Genomic DNA, 27,115 nt, shown 5'->3' with positions numbered 1-27,115 from the left:
GACCCATATTTCAAGAGCAAGCGTTTTGCGAATCCCGCATTGAACTCCGAGATTTGGGAAGCAGTCGTCAGTAAAATAACGTGTTTGAGGGCGGATCAAGTTGCAATTATGCAAATGTATTATCTAGCAACATAGAACCATAACGCAGTGGGATTAGAATTAGAGACGACTCGTTTAGGCGGTTCAGAGTTGATTCTTTCTTTTAGGAGACGGTAACTTTATTTGGCGTGCACTTTTCAGAACGTTTACATTCACAAATAGCTATAATACACACTGCATGAAAGGGAATATTGGAAAACCATAACAGGGGCACTGTAATTACTATTACTCAGTACTTGCATGTATAATTACACTGTAACAGGGACACATTAATATAAAGTGTAACCAACAAAAAAAACCAGCAGGCCGAAAGATTCATTAGTACATTACTAAAGAGTCTGTGCTTTTCTTGAGTGAAAATGTTCAGATATTTGTTCAAGGCTGCACTTTGCCTTCAAAACTCACTAACCTTCACTCACAATGGTCATTTGTAGGCCAAAGTGCCATCATCGGTTACATGAAAACATGACCAACCTTCAAAAACATCTCCAACCAATCGAAGAAGAAAAAAAACTTCAAAAGGTTAAAAGACAGTGTAGATGGACACAAAATACTGTATATTAGCTTTACTCCAAAAAACAGTGAGCTGCTTTGCTGTCTATTGCCATGGATATAAACAAAGAAAAGATATCAGTCATAAAGGTGCAATTTAAGATTATCTCAATAAAACATGACTAATAATGAAACTGATCTCACACATGATGCCTTAAAATGCTGTCTTGGTAGGCTTCTCACAAAGTTTTGGAACAAAGCTAAAGTCATTGTGTTCACAGCTCATAACACAATTAAGGAATATTGAATGTGGACAGGAAGTGCGCATTGTGTGCCGTTAATGCATTTATAGTATTTGATATCCAAAGTCTCCTGAAGACTCGAGTCACCCCATGCAGTGACACGACTCAAATCAATTAGATTAACACTGGGAACAGATGTTGGGTCGTTTCTCTCCTGAGTGTTTTTTAATTACTGTCTGTTTTTTTGTTGATGCAGTAAACAATACTTAGCATTTAACTCTGGGTGTAACTTAAAAACTTCTCTCTTAATTAGGTGATGCGTAAAGCAAAACCGCTGTACTTTGCGCAGCGTGAAGTGAGAGTTTGTGAATCACGCTGGGACTTGACGTCTATGCCGGGTTACATTTACAGCTAAGGATCATCTTACGGCTGCAGAAGTCACAAACATTGTCATCATATATAGAGGAGATCCTCATACATGTTCAGCATAAGCAGTTTTCACCTTCACAACAGCATTGAGATCTAAAACGCAAAGCAAAGTTCTGCTATACTGTGCTTCTGCATTTTAGCCAAGGGCAAGCTGAAGGATCGAGTGTCACTGTGTGGCAAAGTTGAACATTTTACACTGTTATATAAAGAGGGAAACTCGATTTTCATGAGGATACCAGAAAGGATGCTGCGTTGCAATTTCACACGATTCAGTGCGTTCAGTGTGTGGATGGAGGAAAGAAGGGTAATTTAAAGGGATAGTTCACCCAAAATTCAAATTTTGCCATCATTCACTCTACCTTTTGTGTTCCACACAAGAAATAAATGAATACAGGTTTGGTAAGACAAGACACCCTCAGTAATTGGTTTCATCATTTTTGGGTGAGCTATTCCTTCAAGCGGCAGCAGCTGGCAACATCAGCAAGAGTTTCAAAGGCAACAAAATACATTTGGTTTGAAGACGTTGCGATTTCACACTGATGATCTTGAGGGGAAAAAGTAGAAGGGAAACAGGGGAAATGGAGAGATAGACTCGGCAGATCAAAAGGAATATACTCTCTGTGAGGCCGACACTGCCGTCTGTCTGGTTGTCCCTTTGTGGATTTGCTGTTGTTGTGGTTTATCCTGTAGTACACAATAACCTCCAGCAGCCAACTATACTGTCTATTCCATAGTGCTTGACATTCATCTAAACAAATAAATCCTTGACTACATCCTTTTTCCTTTCCCTTTTATACCTACCTTGAAAATGCAACAGCATCGTGGTAGTACTTGACATGTTCCATAGCAATACAAATAGTGTTTTTCTGAACATCATACCATATCATAATGATACTATGGTAATAGTATACAGTAGTATTCAATAGTTTGGAAAGAAATGAATACTTATTCAACAAGCTCGCGTTTAACTGATTAAAAATGACAGTAAACCATTTACAATGTTACAAAAAAAATCCTATTTCAAATAAATGCTGTTCTTTTTGTCTTTCTATTAATCAAAGAACCCTGACTTTTTTTTCTCAGTTTCCACAAAAAGATTAAGCAGCACAGCTGTTTTCAACATTGATAATAATCAGAAATGTTTCTTGACTAGCAAATCAGCATATTAGAATGATTTCTGAAGGATCATGTGACACTGAAGACTAATGATGCTGAAAATTCAGCTTTACATCACAGGAATAAATTACATTTTTAAATGTACTATAATAGAAATTATTTTAAATTGTAAAAATATTTCATAATTGTACTTTTTTACTGTATTTTTGATCAAATAAATGAAGCCTTGATGAGCAAAAGATACTTCTTTTAAAAACATTGTATGTACTTACTCCAAACCTTCCAGCAGTGTTATTGGTTTATATTTATATTTTGGTAATATGGTCATCATTCAGTAACATGCTACAGTATATATCAAAATGCAATGGTATTATCATCAGGTACAATCAGGAACCACCACATTTTTCAAAAAGTTCTCTCTTGCTTATCTTTGTTATTTCCTTCAATATCCGTAAGAATGAAATTATCTACTTCTTCAAATCCCTAAATAACTGAGATTGCTAATGTCAACCAAACGATTCATTGACAGACAGGAAGACAAATCCAAACTGAAAGCTGCATACAAACACAGAATGCTGAAGAAAATGCTCAATGTGCCACAACTGACAGCAGAAACTGAAAGTGGAGAAGCAGCCTTTGCATTGACCAAAAACATTTAGCACATCTTATTGGTAAATTCACCTTTTTTTACAGAGAGCAACTACAACAAGACCATGTGTAGTAAGGTGACATACTCTGTTGTTCTCAGTTTACCCCAATTGGTATGGGAACTGCTGAGGTGATAAGAGGAGGTCGGATGGATTTTCTCATTTTACACACACAATATTTCAGATGACCCAACTTGATATCACTGTCATCTGATCTGAGGACAGTGTTGAGGCCTGTAGTTCAGATGTTTAATTGCTGATTGCAGATGCTGAGTATAATCTCCCACAATTGCAGAAAACAGACATTTTTAACTTTCACCCACTGGTACTCGGTGGTCATAAATGGGTTAAAAATGGACAAGAAGCAAAGAGAGATACATTGTTTCAATAAAAAATAAACAAAAAAAAGGGAAGAAAATCTGTACAGAAAAAAAAAAACAATACACACAGAGGGGTTATAAAACGAAAAGCCATAAGACACCCTCACACAATCCATTCCCAAAAGATGACTCCAAGTCTGTCTTGTTATTGTTCAGCCTTCAACTGGTTGCTGGACGGGGAAAAAAGCAATCACCCTTCCCTCTTCCCAAGTCAATCATAAGCTCCAGGATTCCAATCATTTAAACCTTCCAAGATCAAAACAGTGTGAACTGCCTTTCTCTCCACTTCCTGCCGTAATGACTTCATGCAACGAGGATCATGATATATCAAACGGCGGGCGGCGAGGAGGAGAGCAGATCGGTGGGAGTTGGGATAAGAGTGGAGGGGAAAAGTGCTTATATTCATGAACTCGGCGGGAGGTTTCAGGACATTACGGAAAGAATGGGAGTGCTTGTAAGCAATCTGTTGTAGAAGGGGGGCGATGCAGGGCAATTGTGAAGAGACTTGGAGAGCTTTTGAATCAGAAAAGCTTCTGTGGTGGTCGCTGGTGTGCTTTGTGTGTATATTGCTGGGGTGTGAACAGAGTTTAACTAACATTTAGAACTCTAATTCTACAGACCAAGAAACCAAACAATCACATTCTGAACTCACAAAGCAATTCTGCATTCTTGAGCATGCAATTTGATTGTCATATAAAACAAAATTGAGCTTTGTCTCCTCACAGAGGTGATTGTTCCTCTGCTTTTTGTTCAGAGTTGAAGTGCTTTTTGGCAAAAATATCAACTTAAATTACTACAAGAAAACTGTGATAGCTGATTACTGCAGAAAAAAATAATTAAGCCAATCACAAGCATATACAATATCATTGAGAATAAATCCAAAACATCATATTATTTAACCCATTTTCATGCATAGTCAATGTCACACTATTTAACTCAATCATTACATAATGATCGCTTTCTCTTAACAGACAGACATTATAATATGAATAGCATAAAAATATTAATGCACATGTGTGCGTAATTTTCTCAATAGCCCCTTTCACTCCCGCTTAGCAATCCCGGTAAATTGCCGTAAAATTGCCAAAATGGCTATACCGGTAAATACACAAATATGCTGTTCACACACAAGCAACGCCATTCTGGCTTTTTACCGATAAGAGACCATTCACATCAGCTCCAAAATATCGGTGTAAATTCTGTGATGTCAATCATCGGAAGTGATCTTTAAACGCTGCGTCGGTGTCTTCATCCGCCCGCTTTAGTTTCACTCCCTGCTCAATTTGACAGCATTTTTGACGTCTAAGTGAAAGGCATAAAGGGATGATCAAGCTGAACGTTTTTGCTCTTAAAAACACGAACAGCACATAATAGTATCCATTCGACAGGTTGAACGAGAAGTGGCGTAACGGTCAATGATGATCATCTTGCGCATATTTACTTTTATTTACATATATACATTAATCAACTCACACACCAGTGGTAAACAGAAGCTCAGGCATGTTCACTTGGCTTGCGAGAACCAATGAAATTCATTGACTAAAATCAGAGGACATCTTCAGAACAAAACAGTTCCATAGCTATATTTATTTCAGTTCACTGTTGGCCTGAAAAAAAAGAAGAAGGAATTTGTGCATAAAAGTGCTGATTTTGTCATTTCAGCCAACATCTCATTAGTTATTATTTCTGAAGAAATAATGCACTAGGAACAAAGACTTTAGCTGCAAGTGTGCTAGTTATAATGCTTAGTAAAAATGAAGAAGAAGGTATGAGGTATTCCAATATAAACGTTGTGTGTATCACACTTTTTCAACATTTTATCACAATGGTGATAAAATACACAATGGTGATGAACATAATGACAAACAACTGTGATGATCCATGAGTGTCCATGGAAACTGATGAGTGGAGGGAAACTTGATCAAAGGAAACAGGGAACTGAACAATAGAAATCCATGATAGTGAAAGTAACTGAACATAAACGTGACACTACAGTAGTATGAAGTTACATGATATAAATTTTAATTGGCCGCTGAATCAAAGGCTGAAAAAGGTTACAATATTGCTATTCCCCTCCTATGGAGAGAGAAAGACCTTTCTGTCTCGGATGACCTCGACTGGAAAAGGCCAAGGAGCACATTGCTATGTGTGAATTATGAAATCACTCTGAGTCTCAAAGGACCCGAATGCCTCAGACAGTAGATCTGTGATATTAACTCAAAGCTTTAAAAGAGGAATAAAAACTATTGTAAAAAATGATTGCTTCATTATTTTTGCAGTATCTTTGTTTCAATCCACTCTGATATCAAAATTTGTGGGGGGAAAAACTGCAGCTCAATTTTTCTTATGAATAATTAAATGTAAAATTGTTGAATAAAGTGCAATGAACATAAACTACAGCAGACTCAAGTATTTTGACACTTGCAAGTCATATGTCTAAATGTCATTACATTAAATGCAACAAAAATATTTAGAATGTGTAGTCTGATTCATGAACAAATTACAAACAAATCTTTTTTTTATTTTGATCAAAAACATATGGTGAACTGTTTTTTTATTTATTTAGTTTGATCAATTAGTACTTCAAAGTTCAAATTCAAAATGCTTATGCTTAAAAAAAAATCTATCTAATTTACAAGTATATACTGTATCTAATGCAATGACATTTAGACATTTGTAAGTGTCCAAATAGAATACTGTTGGAGCGACTGTAACTTATATCACTTTGATTTTATTCAAAACATTAAGGCAAAACAAATGTTTTCATGCTGAAGTGGGTTAAAACTGTTTACAGTGCATGCAGCATTAATAATCACATTATACGGTTTTTTAAATGTTTTACAAAACAACAACAAATATAATTGAATTTTTACTGCATTCCGTTTATACCCGTCTGTGAAGGAAACTTTCAAAAAAATGTTGTTTCCCCCTCTCTGTCTCTGTCATTTTTGGATATACTTTAATGGTTGTGCCCAACGCTGTGTATTTCTGGGAGCCTGAATGAGGGGGGCAGCTCCACCTGTCAGCCGCCTCTGGTCAGCACGCTATCTGCAGCCATGCACGTCAAGACGGGTGACAGCTCCAAAGGGAACTAAAGAAGAGGGCTGTGCTCGCTTTTACCCTCCAACTCGCTTTCTTCACATTGTTTTCCTGCTCTCCAGTCCAATAGCTCTTCAACCAGCCATTCCCCTCAAGATAAGCCCCCCATCTACAGTAGCATCTCGCTCATTCATTTGGAGAACTTACTCTCTAATCCCTGCACAGATCTGTTGATCTTTAAACAAAAGGTCGGTTCACGCAAAAGCAAGCACATGAACAAAATGCACCATTAAAATGAAAGCGAACACAAGCCGCTATGCCTTACGAAACGTCGTCCTCTGTGAATACATTTCACTTTTCTAGACAAAAAAAATCTGACAGTGCAGTAAAACACTTCACTTGCAGCCCCCCATGCCGCACCGCGCTCGTTCACGTCTCTCTCTTAACTCTCCTTCCTCTTTCATCAAACTGAGATGATTACGTTTAGGATAGGTTGCCTGGAAACAATTTACAGAAGAGTTGACAATTAAATCATTGTTCCTCTTTTAATGTGCTGCGGTGAACGTACCACCTGAGTTAGCCTGAGCTGGTTATTAATGATTCCTCATTTTTTGCATGCTGAGAATCTGACATTGTCATTGGCAGCTTATGTACCTGCTCCCTAACGCACCAAAACCCACAGTGCATCTGGTTGACGGGTCCAAATATAGTCATGCAGAGTAGAATGGAAGACAGATATAAAGAAAGAAAGACTAAAAATGTTACTTTATCAATGTGGATGAAACCAAATGTATCATTCACTGCTAACCTACAACCTAAGTTTGTGATTTCATGGCTGATATAATGATTAAATATGGCATCTGACAGGGTCATTTAATTTTTAACTGCTGTGTTAGCTAAGGTGAGCTTCACAATTATATGTTTTAAAGGTGTAATTAGGGATTTCTATGAAGGATTAAAAGCAAAACAACAAAAAATATATTTGATACAAATGTTGATTAAAAAACAAAAAAATCTCAAGAATTCAGTCTATTGTGTAATATCTTGGTCACTATTTTTCACAATTCGTTCCAAAAATACACATCTGCTGGAAAATTATGGTTTATTATGCAAAAACATCACTGATTAATTTGAGTTTTTTATTAATTATTGTTTCTATCTAATGTTCATTCGACCATAATAAATCATTTTTGTAAACTAAGCCAGCTATCTGTATTAGCCAACTAATTATCTTGGTGACGCATCAAAAGAATTGAAGACAACAATGTAGAATAAATCACAGAAAATAAAACGTAAAAACAAAAAAAAAATTAGGTCAATGTACAAGATCAATGACAACGCACTTTTCAATGGCAATGAAGGTCTGGGCCAGTACGACATCCTTATTTTGAGCCCTGAGCCATTTTTTTATCAAATACTTGTAGCCTTGGTGGGCATAAGAGACTTTGAAAAACATTGCAAAATCTTACTGACCCACAACTTCTGAACAGTGTAGATCTAGAGAACCGTGTGGAACTCTAGAGGCCGAAATCTCCACACTAATTTGGGAAGAGAAATGCTGCAAACAAGCTCATTTTAAAGCAACTGATAATGACCACAATATAACTGAAAGCCTTCATCTGACAAGAAAAGCTGCATTATTCATGGCCAAGTAATTAATGCCACCCTCTTCTTCTCTCTCTCTCTCTCTCTCTCTCTCTCTCTCTCCAATTTTTTCATTCTTCTATGTTCATTGGTCCATCAAAATGGAAAGATGGCCTAAGGCCAGGCCTACAAGAAAACACGATTCCAGTCTCGGAAAACATCTGGTTGTCAAAGAGGCGAATGTGAACGCGGTGTTGTGAATCACAGTAGGATACAACCTAGAGCTACATCACAAAGTCTGCTTCTCCTGTAGATAAGGGGGTCCTTTGGGGGCTATTTTTAGTATCGGAACTCATAATCATGAGAAGTTCATTAAACGTCACCCAAAGCCAAACACAGCCTCCGTATGTTGGTGCCCAGTGGGCGCTACTCTCCCAACAAGCAACCGCCTCGTCCTCCCTCAAGAAGATGTTCAAATTAATTAAGGAAAAATACATTTTCCTCTCATCTCCATTACTGAAACAGTAGCTGCAATTTCAAAATTATTGGAAATTCTTCATTTATTTCCTTCTCTCTAGAGCAGTCTTGTGTGAGACTGAGATTTCTGTGGCTATCAGCAATTACACTCACAATTCTCCTTGTTTGATACATTGTCATCTATATAATTTCAAGCATTTTATTTTAATATGCAATACAAACAAATAAAAGCTTGACAACCACTTTGGTGGGAATAATGTCCATTTAAAACAGCAGAACAACTAGGATTTTTATTATTATTTTATTATTTATTGCGGATCATTACATTTAACCTGGCTTCCCGCTCTCTTTCTAATGTGTTTAAATTAAACCATTCTATACAGTATTTGTCCCTTGTAGTAAACATATTGATTTATTCATTGTTAAAGTTTGATTTATGTCCACAGATAAATCCTTTTTTTTTTAAATCAACAAATGTGGTAAAGCCACATTTCCCACGATCCAGAGGGATTGCTGTGATTCTGTTTTGAAGTATTCCATGTTAATATATAGAGGCATGATATGAATAACAAAAGTATTTGAGAGGAATTGGATTCCACTGAGGATCCGATTGGGTCATTTTTGTTGAACAAAAGAGAAATTAATATTTATGCTGAATGTTTCTCTTCTCCTCCTCTCAGTATTTCTCCCTCTGTTTCCTCACCCATTCAAGTCTTTTGTTCAAGTCAAAACAAATTCACAATTACATTCTTTACAGTTTCTTCAAAATTAATCTTTGAACAATGTCACCTGACATTATTGAGCACCAGCTCTTACCAGAAACGCCTAAAACTTAATAATAAAGCAAAAAACATATGATATACAAAAACATATATATATATATATACTCGAGGCACGAGCTACTGGTGTTTAAAATAAAGAGGTTTTTCCATAATGAAATTTCCCAGGTTCAATAATAAATAAAATGTAAAAACAATAATAGTGTGAAATGTATTACAAATTAAAATAACTGCTATCAATATTAAAATATTGATTCCTGTGATGCAAAGCTGAATTTTCAGCATCATTACTCCAGTCTTCAGTGTCACATGATCCTTCAGAAATCATTATAATATGCTGATTTGCACCTCAAGAAACATTTCTGATTATTATCAATGTTGAAAACAGTTGTGCTGCTTACTTAAGCATTACAGACCCCAAACTTTTGAACAGTATTTTCAAAGACTTAAACATAAAATATAACTTTTAGAAGTATTATATACAGTACATGATGCTAGTGTGATAAAATCACGTACTAACCCTTTCTTTTGTAAGTTCTGTCCAATATTTCAACTCATGACCATCTAAAGCCAATAAACCTGGTAACTTTCACATTTTATGTGCAAACCATGTGAAAATCACAGGAATTCATCTACAGTACCTAGAAAAGTAGTCCCACACACTAAAAGATGATTTAGACAACTATAAAACTCAAACAACACATGTTTGTCAATAAGAACTATTAATAATTTTTGGACATTTCTTTTAAACCCTCTTAAAAGCATCATAGCTTTCATAGTAAGTGTATTACTGTGCGGCACTTTCGATTTTTGCTTGTTTTTACAAACTGAGGGACACATCATAATTATTCTCTGTGCTAATCGTGTATGGCATGTTACAGATGCTGTCAACAGAGCTTAGGTTGTTTTAAACCCGGAGCGTTCCTTTAAGTACAAGACTTTTAGGAGCTCGATCCCTTCAGTCACATTCAGTCGGAACGCCACATTTGATGAGAGATCGTGATGACAGAGTGAGAGGGGAACTACAGCAGCTGATGTAAAATACAGAACGCCAACTGTATTGTAATTCAGAGAACATCTCCCAGAGGGCAATCTGAGGGTGTGATCAACCATCAAAAACTCGAGCAGACACACAATGTATTCTGATGTGGCTCAGGGGGGCGGACGGATGCTGTGTTTGGCAAATGGGGTGTGATGGGGCCTCAAACGTGGCACAAGAAAGATTTAGAACTCCTGTTGGAATACTGTGAGCACCTAAAGCACACAAGCTTACTGCATTACAGAAACAGCTGTAGAAAAGCCTTACGCATGCTAAGATGTCTGTAATGTTAAAGGTGCACTTGGTAACTTTTTCAACTTAATAAATCCGTTTAGAAATCATTTGGATGGTTAAATAATCTGTTCTGGTGAGAATGGTTACTTTCCCTGCTCCCCCCCAGCGTTCCCAGGCGGAAAACCAGCCTTGCAACATTGGGACTAACGTCCCGGTAAGTTGAAAATAGGAAGTCTCGTGAGAAGCGAGAACGAGCGAGAAAGAGCGAGAAACACAAACTGCTTTACGGAATACAAAATGTACATGTCAATGTTAAATGATACTGTGTATGATGTATTACCCACCTCGGTAGACATGCTCCACACGATAAAGTTGGTGCGTCTGGGACTCATTTGTTCACCACACCGGCTCCGACCATAACAAAAGCACATGAGCAGCGGATGAAAGGGGGAGGAGTGCGCCGGCGCGCCGCAAGTGACTTTACGACAGTGATGTGAAAAATATAAGCACCGCAGCTGTAGGGGGAGCTCGTTGAGAAAATCAGCAAAGCGGTGGCGAGTTACCGAGTGCCGCTTTAAATGGACATATTTTTAAAGGCGCAGTTCACCTGAAAATGACATTCTATCATCATTTACTCAGCATTATGTTGCTCCGAACCCATATTATTTTCCAAGACTTCTGAAGCTATATGATAGCTTAGTGAGGAACAGACCAAATTTTACATTTATATTCTCTCGAACTGTTCCACTCGAATACATACAAAATAAACAAATATTATTATTTACACTTAAAAATAATTTTTACCAACAAATAAAAAGAATGATTTTGTTTCAAAACTATCCCTTTAAGGCTATATGAAAGTTAAGAATAATATTCTTGAGTTTCCAGGAAACTTATAATCACTGCCACAGGCTCCACTGCAGAGGCCTTAAAAAAACAAAACCAACTTTAGAATCACAAAAAAACAAAGTTTATATCTCTCTTTCTCTATATACTTGTCAATCTCCACCCTCTCCCTCTCTCTCTCTCTCTCTCTCTCTCTCTGCCCCCTGTGCATTATTCACCATCTCTGCACCGTGACCGCCTGACGTGCTGGGAAAGACAATACAGCGTATCTATGTGCCTGCTTTGTTACGATACAGAAATCTCCTCTACGTTTCTCTCCTGCCTCATTAGCTTGTCTTATTAAAAATAAAACCTGGATTTATATTTTAAAAAAATCTTAAATAAAAAAATATCTAATATACACCATCACAAAGAAATAAAGATGTCCATGCTTCAAAAAGGTAAGGTGGTTGCCAGGTGATCATTATTAGATCATTATAACTACATTATATGTAGCTCCGCCCCAAACTCATTCCATTGGCTAAACGACAAACAAACAATGTTTTTCTCAGACACTCTTCAGGCAGTTAACCTAGAAATGTCTTACATGAAGATGCCTATGCTCATAACAACAGTGGATTTTCATACTGTGTTTTTAAAATACTGCATCACTGGCCCTTTAAAGAGAGTCCACTTTCATTTCCATTCTGTCACTGTAAGGTTCCACTCACATTTTTTATGAAACTGCATTTTATTAAAAAGTCAAAAATCCATTACAAAAGCCTCACACTGATAATGGCTGTGGCTGTGTTCTCCATTACTAAGCAAACACATATTTTCATTCAGGTAAGACAATAGTGCACAAGCATGTCATCTGCTGCCGTGCTGACGTCCAATGGTTCATGACAAAAGTTGAGACTGTAATTGTTTTATGAGGACATGAGGTCATTTCAGTATCTACAGGAGCTAATAGGTGATTTTATTGCTGTCTGAAATGAAAATGTCTCTTTTTTTACACCCATTATCCAGGGGAAAATATCAAGGCTGATTGACCTACTACTGTTTAATTTAATTCCCATCTGAATTGCCAACTCTAAGTTTAAAAAGAGAAAATGGCCAAAAAATTGTTTTGAAAGTCATCTTTGACTGAAAAGTGCCCCATGGCTATTATTTGACACTTAGCACAGCAATGAGAAACTGGATATTTGGCACAAAGTTGGCCAATTAAATTAGATTCATTTTAAATTAAGTACATGAAAAATAACAAAAACAAAGACTCGTTGGAAAATTGTGCCTCCTTTTTTTTTTTTTTTTATTCTCAAAAACATTTTTGCAGAAATTTCCAGCAGAAATGAATGCAGGATCTAACCGAACGGTTCTAAGAATGGTAATGAACCGTTCCAGTTATACTTTAAGTGGGTAAGTGATGAGAATGGTTCGGCCCGATGCTGGAAAAGCGGCTCTAGTGGCCATAAAACACCAACAACATTTACTCCTTTTCACACGAATTATAATCACAGGGCAGATTATCGATAAATGAAGATTATCATTTTGCTGCAATTCCTTAAATATATTTGACCTCAAATCTCTTGTAAAATAATAAATTTTGATGTTTGCATCACATAACCAGCTCCATGTGTGTGTCTTGTCTAATGCAGCACGGTTGCTTGGTTGATAAACAATTTTTGTGTTATTTAAACCCCAACTTTGGGTCAAATATGGACAAACCCAGCCGTTGGGTTACATTTTTAATTACATTTTAGAGCATTAACCTTTTTAGCGCCACTCATCGGACATTTAATTTACGATGGTCCATGATAGCTACAATAATCAACGTAATAAGATGTTGCTTCACGATTTCACGTTTATGTTTTGGGTAAAACTGGATGCACTTTTATTGCCACTCACTAGACATTTCGCTTTGAAAGTTTCGCAAAATGTGCAAGAATAAACGTTTTCAAATTTGCAGAAATGTCACCACAGGCATTTTTTTCTTGGGTTGATAAAATGACATTGAATTTTAAAGGGGTCATGACATGGTTTTTTTTATTTTATTATTATGTTCCCTTAGGTGCAAATATAGTATTACTATAGTTTTTTTTACAAAAAACTTTTAAAATGTAGTGATTTATGACCTTTTCCCACCCAGTTTCTCATCCTCTGATTCAAACAGTCTGTTTTGGGGGTGTTTCCCCTTTAAGAGTTCAGTGTTAACGCCCACTGTTATGATTGGCTAACGTCAGTGCCTATGCATCAATTATTAACGCCCCCAGCCAGAACATTTGCGGATTCGGCGTATTTAAAAAGTAGTTTAAAGTTTTAAATACATTACTTACAGTTTGCGTCGTCGTTGTTGAGCCCAGAATAGTCAGCACGGACTTATCTTTGAGCAACAGTTTTCTGGCAAAGCCAGCATCATTTTGGGATTTGTTCTCAAAACAGTCATCCTTCAAATGTATAGAACAAACACTTAAACTAACACTGCCGTGACTGAGACGTCCGCAAAAAATAAAGTGCATCCATTTTTCCCTGACGTCTGGATCTTTAGGCAGCGTATTCAAAGATGTTGTTTGTCCACAGCCAGGAACAGCACATCTGCGGCATCGTAATTTCCCTGTACACAGACCCACTCGCTCTCCGTCGACTGAACGCTTGTGAGGCGTGCAGCGCGCGGGCGCGACAACGATACGAAATGAGCGTAGTTGCCTTGCGCTTTAAGCGTAGTTGTCTTGTGCATGGAGGCGGTCATATGCAAACGCTGGTACGTCACTTCGTACCGTGACGTCACTTCTTACCATGGATCCAGAACGAGCTGTATTTAGAGCTTGATTAAATAAATTATTCGTTTATAATGGGGAGGACGTCTTAAGCTATGAAACTTGCAGGACGTTTTAATTGTACAAAGACCTCTTATATACCAAAAGATCAAGGCAAATTTGGTTTCTCATGTCATGACCCCTTTAAAGGTACTGTATCAGCAATAGATTCCTGCTGATTCCATACGAACAGTGCTAAAGACAGTAAAGGACACGCTAAGCTGCCCGAATCTCTGCATATATCTAATATCATTAACTGATGGAATGCAGAGTGCAGGTATCTCAGAGCTTATCCGTTCATAATGTTAGGACATAAGCCAGAAGACACATTAGGCCCTCTAACTCAGAAATATGTTGGTAATTAACTCATAAAGCGGAGGTGTTTTAAAATGTCATAAATTTAAGAAAAAAATTGTCCCAAAGGCCACAGCAAATCAAAGAGGTTCTTTGTGACAGGCTTTATCTCAAGGTTTCAGGCTAGAGAGGGCATGGTAATTGAACTTAGGTGTGTGTGTGTGTGTGTGTGTGTGTGTGTGTGTGTGTGTGTGTGTGTGTGTGTGTGTGTGTGTGTGTGTGTGTGTGTGTGTGTGTGTGTGTGTGTGTGTGTGTGTGTGTGTGTGTGTGTGTGTGTGTGTGTGTGTGTGTGTGTATGTGTGATGATGAAATGATGATGAAGGACCGTCTACAGGTAGAATAAATTTGCTTTAAGATCTCAGCGTAGAATTTATAGCGAGGGGATAAAAAGATGAGATATTGCCACTGAGAGCTTTTTTTTTTTCTTTTTTTGTGAAAAATTGCTATATTAAATATTAAGAGCAGCACAGTCACTTCAATGGATATTCAGCAATTAAGAACACACACATTATCACCTCCATCTTCCTGCCCCTGCAGAGGATGAGGATTTATCGTGAGTGATGTGGAAATATATTCAAATAAATCCACTTTGCTGGAGAGTCAAGCAGAGGACTACAGTCTATCCATCAATTGTTCTGGATGGAAGAGAAGAGAAAGAATGAATTGATGAGAGATCTTTAGACCTGAATATGTCAGTGCCACAGATGGTGATAGAGCAGGACAAAAACAAAAAGGCAGAGGGGAAGATTTAGAGCGGTATAAAGAAAGCAGTGGATGGAAGGAAGGAAGGAAGGAAGGAAGGAAGGAAGGGAGGGAGGGAGGGAAGGAAGGAAGGAAGGGAGGGAGGAAGGAAGGGAGGGAGGGAGGGAGGGAGGAAGGGAGGGAGGGAGGGAGGAAGGAAGGAAGGAAGGGAGGAAGGGAGGGAGGGAGGGAGGGAGAAAGAAAGAAAGAAAGAAAGAAAGAAAGAAAGAAAGAAAGAAAGGGAGGGAGGGAGGGAAGGAAGGAAGGAAGGAAGGAAGGAAGGAAGGAAGGAAGGAAGGAAGGAAGGAAGGAAGGAAGGAAGGAAGGAAGGAGGGAGGGAGGGAGGGAGGGAAGGAAGGAAGGAAGGAAGGAAGGAGGGAAGGAGGGAAGGAAGGAAGGAAGGAAGGAAGGAAGGAAAGAAGGAAGGAGGGAAGGAAGGAGGGAGGGAAGAAAGGAAGGAAGGAAGGAAGGAGGGAAGGAGGGAAGGAAGGAAGGAAGGAAGGAAGGAAGAAAGGAAGGAAGGAATGAAGGAGGGAGGGAGGGAGGGAGGGAAGGAGTGAAGGAAGGAAGGAAAGAAGGAAGGAAGGAAGGAAGGAAGGAAGGAAGGAAGGAAAGATGGAAGGAAGGAAGGAAGGAAGGGAGGGAGGAAGGAAGGAAGGAAAGATGGAAGGAAGGAAGGAAGGAGAGAGGGAAGGAAGGAAGGGAGGAAGGAAGGAAGGAAGGAAGGAAGGAAGGAAGGAAGGAAGGAAGGAAGGAAGGAAGGAGGGAAGGAGGGAAGGAAGGAAGGAAGGAAGGAAGGAAGGAAGGAAGGAAGGAAGGAAGGAAGGAAGGAAGGAAGGAAGGAGGGAAGGAGGGAAGGAAGGAAGGAAGGAAGGAAGGAAGGAAAGAAGGAAGGAGGGAAGGAAGGAGGGAGGGAGGGAAGAAAGGAAGGAAGGAAGGAAGGAGGGAAGGAGGGAAGGAAGGAAGGAAGGAAGGAAGGAAGGAAGGAAGGAAGGAAGGAAGGAAGGAAGGAAGGAAGGAAGGAAGGAAGGAAGGAAGGAAGGAAGGAAGGAAAGATGGAAGGAAGGAAGGAAGGAAGGGAGGGAGGAAGGAAGGAAGGAAAGATGGAAGGAAGGAAGGAAGGAGAGAGGGAAGGAAGGAAGGGAGGAAGGAAGGAAGGAAGGAAGGAAGGAAGGAAGGAAGGAAGGAAGGAAGGAAGGAAGGAAGGAAGGAAGGAGGGAGGGAGGGAAGAAAGGAAGGAAGGAAGGAAGAATGAAGGAGGGAAGGAGGGAAGGAAGGAATGAAGGAGGGAGGGAGGGAAGGAGTGAAGGAAAGATGGAAGGAAGGAAGGAAGGAAGGAAGAAAGGAGAGAGGGAAGGAAGGAAGGAAGGAAGGAAGGAAGGAAGGAAGGAAGGAAGGAAGGAAGGAAGGAAGGAAGGAAGGAAGGAAGGAAGGAAGGAAGGAAGGAAGGAAGGAAGGAAGGAAGGAAGGAAGGAAGGAAGGAAGGAAGGAAGGAAGGAAGGAAGGAAGGAAGGAAGACAAAATTAATGAGTAAATTGAATATATGAATTAAAAAAACAAAGACAGCATGAAAGGTCAGATGCAAAGAAAAGAAAAAGGAAAGAAAGAGCAATATTATTTATCTTTCCGTATGAATCCTGCTAGTAAGTCTGTGAAACTGCGGATATATCCCGAAGGATTACAGCAGTGCTGTAGATGAGAGGCTGAACTGCAGGAAAGTTATTGTAATAGATCTCAACTGTCAACAGTATTTTCATCTTATCCAACACTTCCTTCACTGACTCGAACAATATTAATATTACTGAGTCAATATCAGATAGTGGATAGTGGGTGCCTTTCTGTGATCATGGCCTGATTAAGAGGATAGGATAACGGCATAAATCTGAGGTATACTGGAATGGATAAGCTATCTATTCAGTAATATTGTGAAATATTATTACAATTTAAAACAACCATTTGAATATATTTTAAAAGTAATTTATCCCTGTGATGACAACGATACTTTTTAGCATTTTTAGCAGTTACACCTGTTACATGTAGTTACTAAAGTAATACTTATGCAACTAAACTTAACCACACCCTAATACATGTAGTTCATTATTATTACTCTGTACTTACATGTTTAATTACACTAACACAGACACCTTAAAAACGGGTGCAACCAAATTCTATAGCTTGTGTCAAAGTTTGACACGCTGCATTGACTTATGGGTAATACTAACTGAAGCATGTCCAATACCAGAACAAGAGCCCTGAAAAGTGTGTGTCCATCCTTTGTCATGACACATTAATTTTCCTGCAGCACACACACACACACACACACACACACACACACACACACACACACACACACACACACACACACACACACACACACACACACACACACACACACACACACACACACAGTTCCTCAAGCAGAACTCACCTGGCCAACACCTCCACACCTGTCTGCTCTAATCAGTGCTGTGTGACAGATGTGCACCGCTGTGTGTGCGCGCATGCGTGTGTGACAGGTAGACAGTGCCGTCACTTCATAAACACATGTTCTTTCCGACACGCTTCACCTCTCCCCAATCCCTCTGTCTGTCCTGTCCTCTCACTCCTAAAATGCCTCCCTGCCTGATGCGATGAAAGCTGACAGTGGATTTCACATTGATCTCCACACACAAACGTGGCTCACGAGGCTTTGATAGGTGCTGCAATCAGCCTTATCATTGCGTTCTTTGACCTCTCTCGCTCTTATTATCCCTCAAACTCTCCTGCTATATCAGCAATTTTAGACAGTGTGGATATTTGATAAAGCCATAGACTTTTTTTTTGTGGTACCTGAATGCCAATTGGACCCTTATACACCAAAAGTTGAAGAGCTCATTGTGCTGCGGGCAAGAGTCAGAATCGTGTGAGTTAGATGCCTGGCTTCCAGCTCATTAGATAGGCTGTAGCTGGAATCTCAAGGGCAGCGTGTCACCGGGGACATTTGTGGTTTTGTTCCATTACAGAAAGTGTATGAAGGTAAAATACAAACATTATGTGTCCTGGGGTTTATATTTGTAGGTCTTGTACAATATAAAGTGTGGACATGGCTTGTAAAATAACAGGTGTAAACACACTAGGGCTGCCCGAGACTAAAGATGTTTCTAGTCGACTAGATGTCGTTCTTTTCAGCCATTAGTTGACTAATCGCACATTTATATTAAATTAATTACTCAAATACTGGAGAGAACCATGAGCCTTTAATATATATGTGTAATATAGCGCTCAAGCGCACACATAAAGCTAGCTGCAAAGCACCGGCAAAAGTAATGATTATTAATGTGTCGGAAAAAAATTGCAAGGAGACATTTTAATTATTTATTAATAAACTAGTGTGTTCTGAGTCAGTGTCAGCTGCAAAGATGAAGTAGAAAATAGTGACTCGCCATCTCTAACCCTAAAACATACTAACAGGGAAATTAGAGAGAAAATGTAATACTTTGCTATGCGGTTGCTAAGGTGTTGTGAATGGTTGCCAGGTCATTGTTATGTGGTTGCTAAGTTCTGATTCTAAGTCCTGCACTAAGTATAGCAGCTGTATTGTTTACATGCAATACTATCCTTGTATTTCTGAGTAAATATTGAAACAGAAAGGCAAGATGTATGCGTGTGTGTTTCTGTACGCATACAATGACACCCTCCAGTCTGCTGGTGTATTTTAAAGAGGACACACTTCTGTGCGACTGTATTAGCATACCAATAGAGCTCCTGTGCTGCAGAGCGGAGGAGAAAAATTGAATTGGAAGGACAAGGAAGATCAGTGCTGTCGGCTGGAAGCAACTTCATTGGATCAAATATGTGTGCGAGTGTGTGTATATATTTAATAGACGGCTACCTGCGGTGAGCTGGCATGAACGCACTGATTATGCAGAACAGTCTCACCTGGACGAGTAAAAATCTGAAACAAGCACACATATCCATGGGCAAATACTCTAGAACAATAAAAAAAAGGGATGGTGAAAATTCGTCATCAACACACCTTCACCTTTACGAAACGTGCATATTTTTTTGCTTCAACAAAACCAGAAGTGCTGTGCACGTCACACCAGAACAGGGATTTATAAAGTAACTACTTTTCTTTACTTTTGGGTTATCCAAATCAAATTTTGACATTTTCAAGGTAAATATGTTAATAAAAATACAGAGGCCAAATTTGTAAGGAACGGGGTTGTGCAAATTCATGGCTCCCTTTCAATTCATGTTCAATTTAAATTAGTCTTGGAATAACAGAGTGAGGAATGTACTAAAGTACTAGTGCTGGAAAACGTAACTGTTGTTCCACCCTGGTCCATAAAAGCTCATTTCTATAGGCATCCATCCATTCATCCATCTATCTAAACTAGTTTGTCTTAACAAAGTTTGCTTTTCTTTGACTAGGAATCTAAAACGCATTCTCGATTCAATTCTGAATGGTGCACAACCCTGTCTCTGCCTCCGGATGTCCATCGGGTTGAGTTTATGAGAGCCAATGTGTGAGCACCCGCACATGCACATACATGTATGCATGATCATGTCAAATAATGAAAGCATCTGAGGAAGTAAGGTAGAGGAAAAGAGAATGAGGGAGTGTGAGAGGAGAGAGAGAGAGAGAGAGAGAGAGAGAGAGAGAGAGAGAGAGAGAGAGAGAGAGCCTCTCTGGATCTCCCCCACTGTGTCATCAATAACAATCCAGCTCCTTCATCACATAACCCTCACCTGGATCTCACACTCACACACACGGTGACTTCCTTCACCTGGATCACAGACTTCCCTACTTCCTAGGGCTCTCTCATCTGCTCCCATCATCTCATTACCTGTCACTTTATCAGATCAAGAGTGTATCTGTCTATTTGAGCGCCGCTCCACATGCCACCCTACTGCGTTTATAATTACACCCGAAAATTGTTCCCACCCACAGCCTTTGTCTTCTCTCCTGCTCCCCGCCATCATTCTGCAGTGGAAATGTAACAATGTCAATTATCATTACAACTAACACCTTCACCCCCTCATAAATCATATCAAATCACCCCAGTCTCTCCCTATATCTCATCAGGAAACTAGACAATAACATGTTCTCATTTTCTCCCTTTTCTAGCTTTTCTTTGTAGGTGTCTGCTGACTGATAAAGGGTACTTAAGCGCTGTCTATTCACTCACTCTGCCATTACCTCAGTCTTCAGTGTCACATGATCCAGCATTTATTTAAAAAAATATATATTTTGTGACATTATAAATGTATTACAGTCACTTTTGCTCAATTTAATCCATCCTTGCGGAATAAAAGTATTGATTTCCTTTTCTTCAAAAATTAAAAGATCTTACCGACCTCAGAGCTTTGAATGGCAGTGTATTATACAAATATTGGTATGTACAAGGATTTTAAATCAACACTAACTTCAACATAATAGCTGTGTGTATTGTTTTTTGAGTTATGTTTTTTCATGTTATGTAAATTAATTTCTAAATAAAGGCTTGTTAAAATTCAACAAAACTCAAAAACCTCATATGCAAATATTACACAAGCCTCTGGGAATTCAGTAAATACAGTATATAAAAAACAAATAGTGGTTTAACCACTAATAACACACAGCTCCTGCATTTACAGTAAAAAACGTAGATGCTTTAGGGGTGATCCAATGAAACAAACAGAATGGGCACTTTCTTGTAGTAATTGAGTTTCCTTTGTGGAACGAGAAAAACACTGAAGAGCAGCAACCAGAAACAAGTATGTTACTGCTAACCTCTCCACACATTGATCTATTACATTGCTCATTTCATCGCATTGTGTACAGTATACAGACACTTACCAGCACATTTGGTCCGAGTGATGAGGGGCGGTCCCGGTGGCCCAGTGCCACCCTCTCCAGGTCGGGTCAGAAGAACTTTAATCTCATACTCCACATCCGGGTCCAAATGCCAGAGCTTGTAAGTCGGCGCATCCACGACGTGCGTCTCGGCCCAGTTCCCAGTGGTGGTGCGGTACTCCACCTCTTTCAGGATGATGGGGCCATCGCCGATGATGGAGTTGGCGTTTGGTTTGATCCACAAGTAGGTGGCGCCAACTGCAAGAAGCTCAGGAGGAGCAATAGGTGTGGGGGGCGCTGAAGAAGAAGAAGAAAGAAAGTTAACATCAGGTTCTCTTTAATAATCACCACACAACCAACTTTCATGCATCAGCATCATTTTATAATTATGCTACCTTCATGTCCTTCTGGGAAGTTCCTACTTACAAATTAAGACGACATAATTATTGAAATGTGTTGATTGATTGTCTTTTTTTTTTTTTTTTTGCACTTTACATCGAAAAGCTTTTTAGCACTATAGTGCAACAAAATATGTGCATTCGATCTATAATCCATATTTTATCCGTATTTTTGATTATTCTTCATCAATAGCACACAAAACGTTTACAATCTAATGCAAACTATTATGAGCAAAACCAAGCAGCTTTAATACAGTATATGAACAAATACATATTTAAAGAAATAAAGTGACTGCACTAATGTTCATGAGCCATCGCGGGCAATCATTTTTCAGCAAATGTAAAAAGTTGTTGAAAGAGCAATTAAGGGCTGTAGCAAGTAATCTCGCTTCACTATTACACTGTATTCAGCCATCATTTCATTTGCCTTTGTAGTGCAAAATGGTGAGAGGAAAATGAAGGCTGGAATTACAGTGAAGCGTGCGGCCGAAGCTTTGGAGCTCATTAAGGGATATCACACAGACTTGCTTGGCCGGCAGAATTGTTAGAATAAATGGAATGAAACGTTTCCTGGAATCCCAGTTGAGAAGGTGGGCTATAGCTTTTCCCTAAACACTTAGCTAAGCTCTCTCTCTTCCTCTCTCTTTCTCCATCGCTTCTAACCCACTCACATTAAATCCACTGGAGACAGCTTATGGCTTGCACTGCATTAACTTCCTGTCTCTGCCCGTCTCTTCCTTCTTTCTTTCTCTCTCTCTCTGCCGTTGAGCACCTCAGATTTACCCTCAAACCTGAGAAAGGTAAACAATACTTCTTTGTTTCTTGCCTCTTTCCTTCCTTCATTCCTGCTTTGACTTCTTCATTACTTCCTTATGCTCTTGATTTCTTCCTTCATCTTTCCTTCCTCCATCTAGTTTCCTTCCTGCTTTCTTTCCTTTCTTACTCCGTACCTTCCTTCCAACTCTTTGTTGTCCTCCTTTTTAGGATACTTTCCTAATCCCTTCTTCCTTCATACATTTCTTTCTTTCTTTCTTTCTCTTTCTTTCTTTCTTTCTTTCTTTCTTTCTTTCTTTCTTTCTTTCTTTCTTTCTTTCTTTCTCTTTCTTTTTTTCTTTCTTTCTCTTTCTTTCTTTCTTTCTTTCTTTCTCTTTCTTTTTTTCTTTCTTTCTCTTTCTTTCTTTCTTTCTTTCTTTCTTTCTCTTTCTTTTTTCTTTCTTTCTCTTTATTTCTTTCTTTCTTTCTTTCTTTTTTCTTAATTTCTTCTTTTCTCCTTTCCATTTTTAACCTTCAATCTTTCCTTTCTCCCCTTTTCTTTCTTTTTAACTTTCTCCATTTTTTCTTCAATCGTTTTTCCCCTTTCTTGCATTTTCCTTCCTTCCTTTCTTCTTTTCTCCATATTTCTTCTTCCTTTCTCCCCTTCTCCCTTTTTTTCCTTTCTCAATTTTCTTCCTTTCTTTCTTCATTTCTCCATTTTCTTCTTTCATTCTGTTATCTTCCTTCCTTTCTCCCTTTTCCTTCATTCCTTCCTTAATTTTACAGGCTTGTTTGATTTCAAGTAAATAAAAGAACCTTAGCAACCACATAGCGAAGCCCTGGCAACCTCTCAGAACACCTTAGTAATGACCTGGCAACCAGACAGCCACCAAAACTAACATTTTCTTCATAAAATGAAACAATTCAATCAGTTCAAACAATATTGTTTCCAAATGCATATGATATGTCCCTGATGTAAAAACAGAACAAATATTTTTATTTTATTTTATTGTTTTATTTCTCAGTTCCTGGCTTCCATCTTCTAATCGTCTTCTTGGCACTCTCTCTCAGCAGGAGAGGGGGCAGACAGACACTAATCCAGGGTTAGAGGTGAGTAGCAGTGCATGAAGGGTTCATCCGAGCATGGAAGAGCCACCCAGGCCCACTCTAATGAGAGGCTGCTGTCTCTACTGTGCCATGTAATCAACTGAGCCAGATTACCAAAGCCCATTTACCCACAGCTGATAACCACTGACTCCCTCAGCTGCCCGAAAGGATACGCTCTGACTCGGAGAAGAGTTTAGACGTGACCCGTCAACCTCCGAAGCTTAAGAGCGTTTAGTGCTTGAAATGAAAATGAAGGTGGGAGAAAATAAAAATGATAACAGGAAGGAAGGTGGAATAATAAAAAGTAAACAGAGATTACCACAAAAAAAGACAAGAAACGAGAAAAACTTTGTATTTTACATTTTTCTGCAGAAACTGTCCGTATGTCTCTATGATATTCTGTTTTTTAGACTAATTTAATACAAATCTATTAATTTATTATTTAGCCTTTATTGACTTTATTGAGTCTAATATACATGTAATACTGAAGCACAGGTGTTTTAAGCATATGGTTCAAATCCCTAACCCAACCATAATTTGCTTTAGTAAGCCCCAGTAATAATGACTGCAAACATCTTCAACACTTTAGTGTGAAATGAGATATTGCTCATGGACAATGTCTTATTTATCATATGAATGAACGCCAGCGTGTTGTTCATCAAGGTAGCCGTCACATCTAAATTGCAATTTTGAAATAGTGCCTTTGTTCAAACCATTAATCCACTTCCATCGTTTAATGCACTTTCAGCAGTCTTTATGTCAGCACATTGTCCTGGCGTGGGCATTTATGGTCCTGCAGTTGATAAACTCGGCGATTAGTGGAGTGTTTTTGGATTGCACATTTATGATTGCAGCTGGATTGAACTGAGGTTTGGATGCTGTTGATGACTGGCTGAATCTTGATGATTGCTTGTTGATGATTGGCTGAGTGTTATTGTGCTCTGGATGATTGACAAACTATTTTGAGCTTCCAGCCCTGATGATGTGTATATATAATGTGGTTGTTGATTAGCACAGTGGTTTGTGGCTAGAGAGATCAACAGATGTTCAATATGGGAATGTTAAAACATTTGATGTCTATTGCATACTTTGTAGAGCCATTCAGGTCACTTATTGCTTTTAGGAAGCAACAGTTTTGACAAAGAAATAAGATATTTTAGTATCATGACAAACAGCAACTAATAATTGAAAGTGCAAGAAGATAGAGAGGGAGTGCTTGTATAGAAATACTTCCGCAGAAAAAGGCAAATATATGACACACAGGCTTCGGTTCAGTTAATCTCAGCTACCTTTTAAATTCTCTAGTTCTGATGTCAGTAAATTCTCTCAAATACTATCATTCACGCAAGATGAGAATAACTAAGGAAATATGCTAAGCTCAGACAGACTAGACACACACTGCCACACAGTATGGATACAGATAACAAAAGGAGCATTACCCATTCACCAGGGGTCCCTTTCACTCCAGGAAAACCCATTTCCTACAGACATAAGAGGTTTCCTGCACACACTATTTACTATTTCAAGTGTAGAAGTTCATGTGCGTGAGAAAGCACAATCCTAAACACTCCCTCACGTCTTTTCTTATCAAATTCCCTCGATACGTAAAGTTCATTCCCATTTCCACTCATACTTTGCCATACGTTCAGGAATATAAGCAGCAATGTGGTTATTGGAGTCGGCTCGCAGCCCCCGTGCAGGTGTGTTTGTGTCCATGTGGCCGAACACCCCTGTAATTTTATCCTTTATCACCTGGTGTCCGCAGGGAGGTTTTAAAACCAGCTGGATTTGCAGGAAATCTCCAGAAATCCAACCCCGCTATCTGATCAAAGCCCACCGGGTCTGTCTGATAGCGGAGCTGGGGGAGAGAGAGATGAGCTGCACCGTCAAATGGGAATTTGTAGCTGTGAAACAACAATAATTGCAATCTGGTTTTTCACCTGTCGGAACAACCGATTCAACAGAGACCAAGAGCCAAGAAATAGACAGAGAATATGGCCACAGTGTGAGACAGTTAGATTTAACCTATAACTGGAGTGTTTCTTCATATCCACATTTCAACTGATGCATACGCATGTTTTGTAGGCAATGTGTCAATGAAATTATAAATTTTCCTGGTCTTATTGCGAATAATTCATTGGTGCACAAAAAATATGTATATGTATATACATACACACACGTTTAATATTTTTTTATCAGAAATAGCACAAACAGAAATATTGTGAAATAGTATTTAATTATAATATAATTTTAAATAACTGTTTGAATATATTTTAAAATGTAATTTATTCCTGTGATCAAAGCTGAAATTTCAGCATCATTACTCCAGTCAGTGTCACATAATCCTTCAGAAATCATTCTAATATGCTGATTTGCTGCTCAAGAAACATTTCTGATTATTATCAATGTTGAAAACAGCTGTGCTGAGATTTTAAGTTCACATAAAGTTCAAAAGAACAGCAATTATTTGAAATAACAATATTTCGTTTTTACTGTCACTTTCGATCAAATTAATCCTAGCTGAATAAAATGATTATTTTATTAAAACAAAATCTTAATGACCCCATAGATAAAATATTGTCAAAAAGCTTATTTTTATTATTTTTCGGTCAGTTATATCACCCATCTCTATAACACAAACACACACAAACCTTGAACCTCAATTTAGCATCATGTCAGGCTCTTCCACATAAGATGAATTGTTGTTTTTATCATTGAAAAACACACGTCTAATATGTTGTACAAACAGCAACCTTCGTTTAATTTAAGAATTGCATGACATTATGCACAAAAAAACAGCAAAACTCTCAATAGCAAGCTCTCTGCACATCTATACATCAGACCTCAGCAGCACCCTCACAGATCCTCCATCCTCTATACCTGCAGTCTCATGGGAAACTCTTCTGAGTGACTTAGACAGTAGTTTCGTCTCATTCACTTTATTGTTTGGATCAAACCTCGGAAGAATGGCTCAGGGGAACCAGACGGGAGATGCAGTCTGTGCCTTTGACCTGACCCTTATCCCTTGATGCAGTCTCTCTTTGGAGGTTTGACTCTCTTTGTCAGGGCGAGGAACTACATTTCCCCTTTTTTCTTCCTTCCATCTAAAAACTAATTCCCTTCTATTATTTTTTTTTTTTTTTAGTTGTGCATTGGTGTTAGAGAGGTTTCTGTTGAATGCCCTTGCAGAATGCTTTAATCAAAACACCATATTGAGCATTGTGGAAGAGCAGGGAACAAGAGAAATACAGAGGAGGAACGCTGTAAACATACAAGCGCAGTAAGAACAGCGTGAGGTGAGTGAAGGCTCTTCAAACCCTCTTTCTGAAGAAGTACATCAGGTCTGGACAAATAAAAGCAATGCACAGGGAACGGATGACAAGTGAGGGAGAGAGTGAAAATAAGGGAGGAGGCGTCTTTCGCTAGACTGAATTCACCAAACCGCGCTGTTCAAAGGCGGCATGCTGAGGACACCTGTGCATAAAATTCAAAATTCAGCTCTAAAAACATCTCTGGACTCAGTGAGACGTAAATCACACTTGCACACACACACACAATCTCTGTTCTACTGCCTTCAGAGGCCGAAACGGAGACTCATAAGGCCTGAAACGTATGCAAACACAGACCTTAACTATACAAAACTGACTGCAGAAGACAATTTACATTCATATTCAATAAAATTAGATAAAGAATTGTGTTGATGCAATTGCATATTTGCATAGAGCATGTTTTAGGACTAAAGACCG

The 27,115-nt window shown here is 38.7% G+C and overlaps 1 protein-coding gene across 13 annotated transcripts in view; it reads right to left on the bottom strand.

Annotated features, from left to right (window-relative positions):
- ptprt (protein tyrosine phosphatase receptor type T) overlaps window positions 1-27,115 on the bottom strand; it is a 228,363-nt gene that overhangs the window by 111,389 nt on the left and 89,859 nt on the right. For all 13 annotated transcript variants that reach the window (XM_079628114.1, XM_079628109.1, XM_079628115.1 and 10 more), the window contains exon 7: window positions 21,115-21,408. In XM_079628114.1, coding sequence (XP_079484240.1) covers window positions 21,115-21,408 — 294 coding nt within the window. The remainder of the gene's footprint in view (window positions 1-21,114; window positions 21,409-27,115) is intronic.

This window comes from Phoxinus phoxinus (assembly GCF_949152265.1).
Source record: "Phoxinus phoxinus genome assembly, chromosome: 11".
NCBI classification, from domain to species: Eukaryota; Metazoa; Chordata; class Actinopteri; order Cypriniformes; family Leuciscidae; genus Phoxinus; species Phoxinus phoxinus.
The sequence above is the reverse complement of the archived record's forward strand: the minus strand, read 5'-3'. Positions and strand labels throughout refer to the sequence as shown.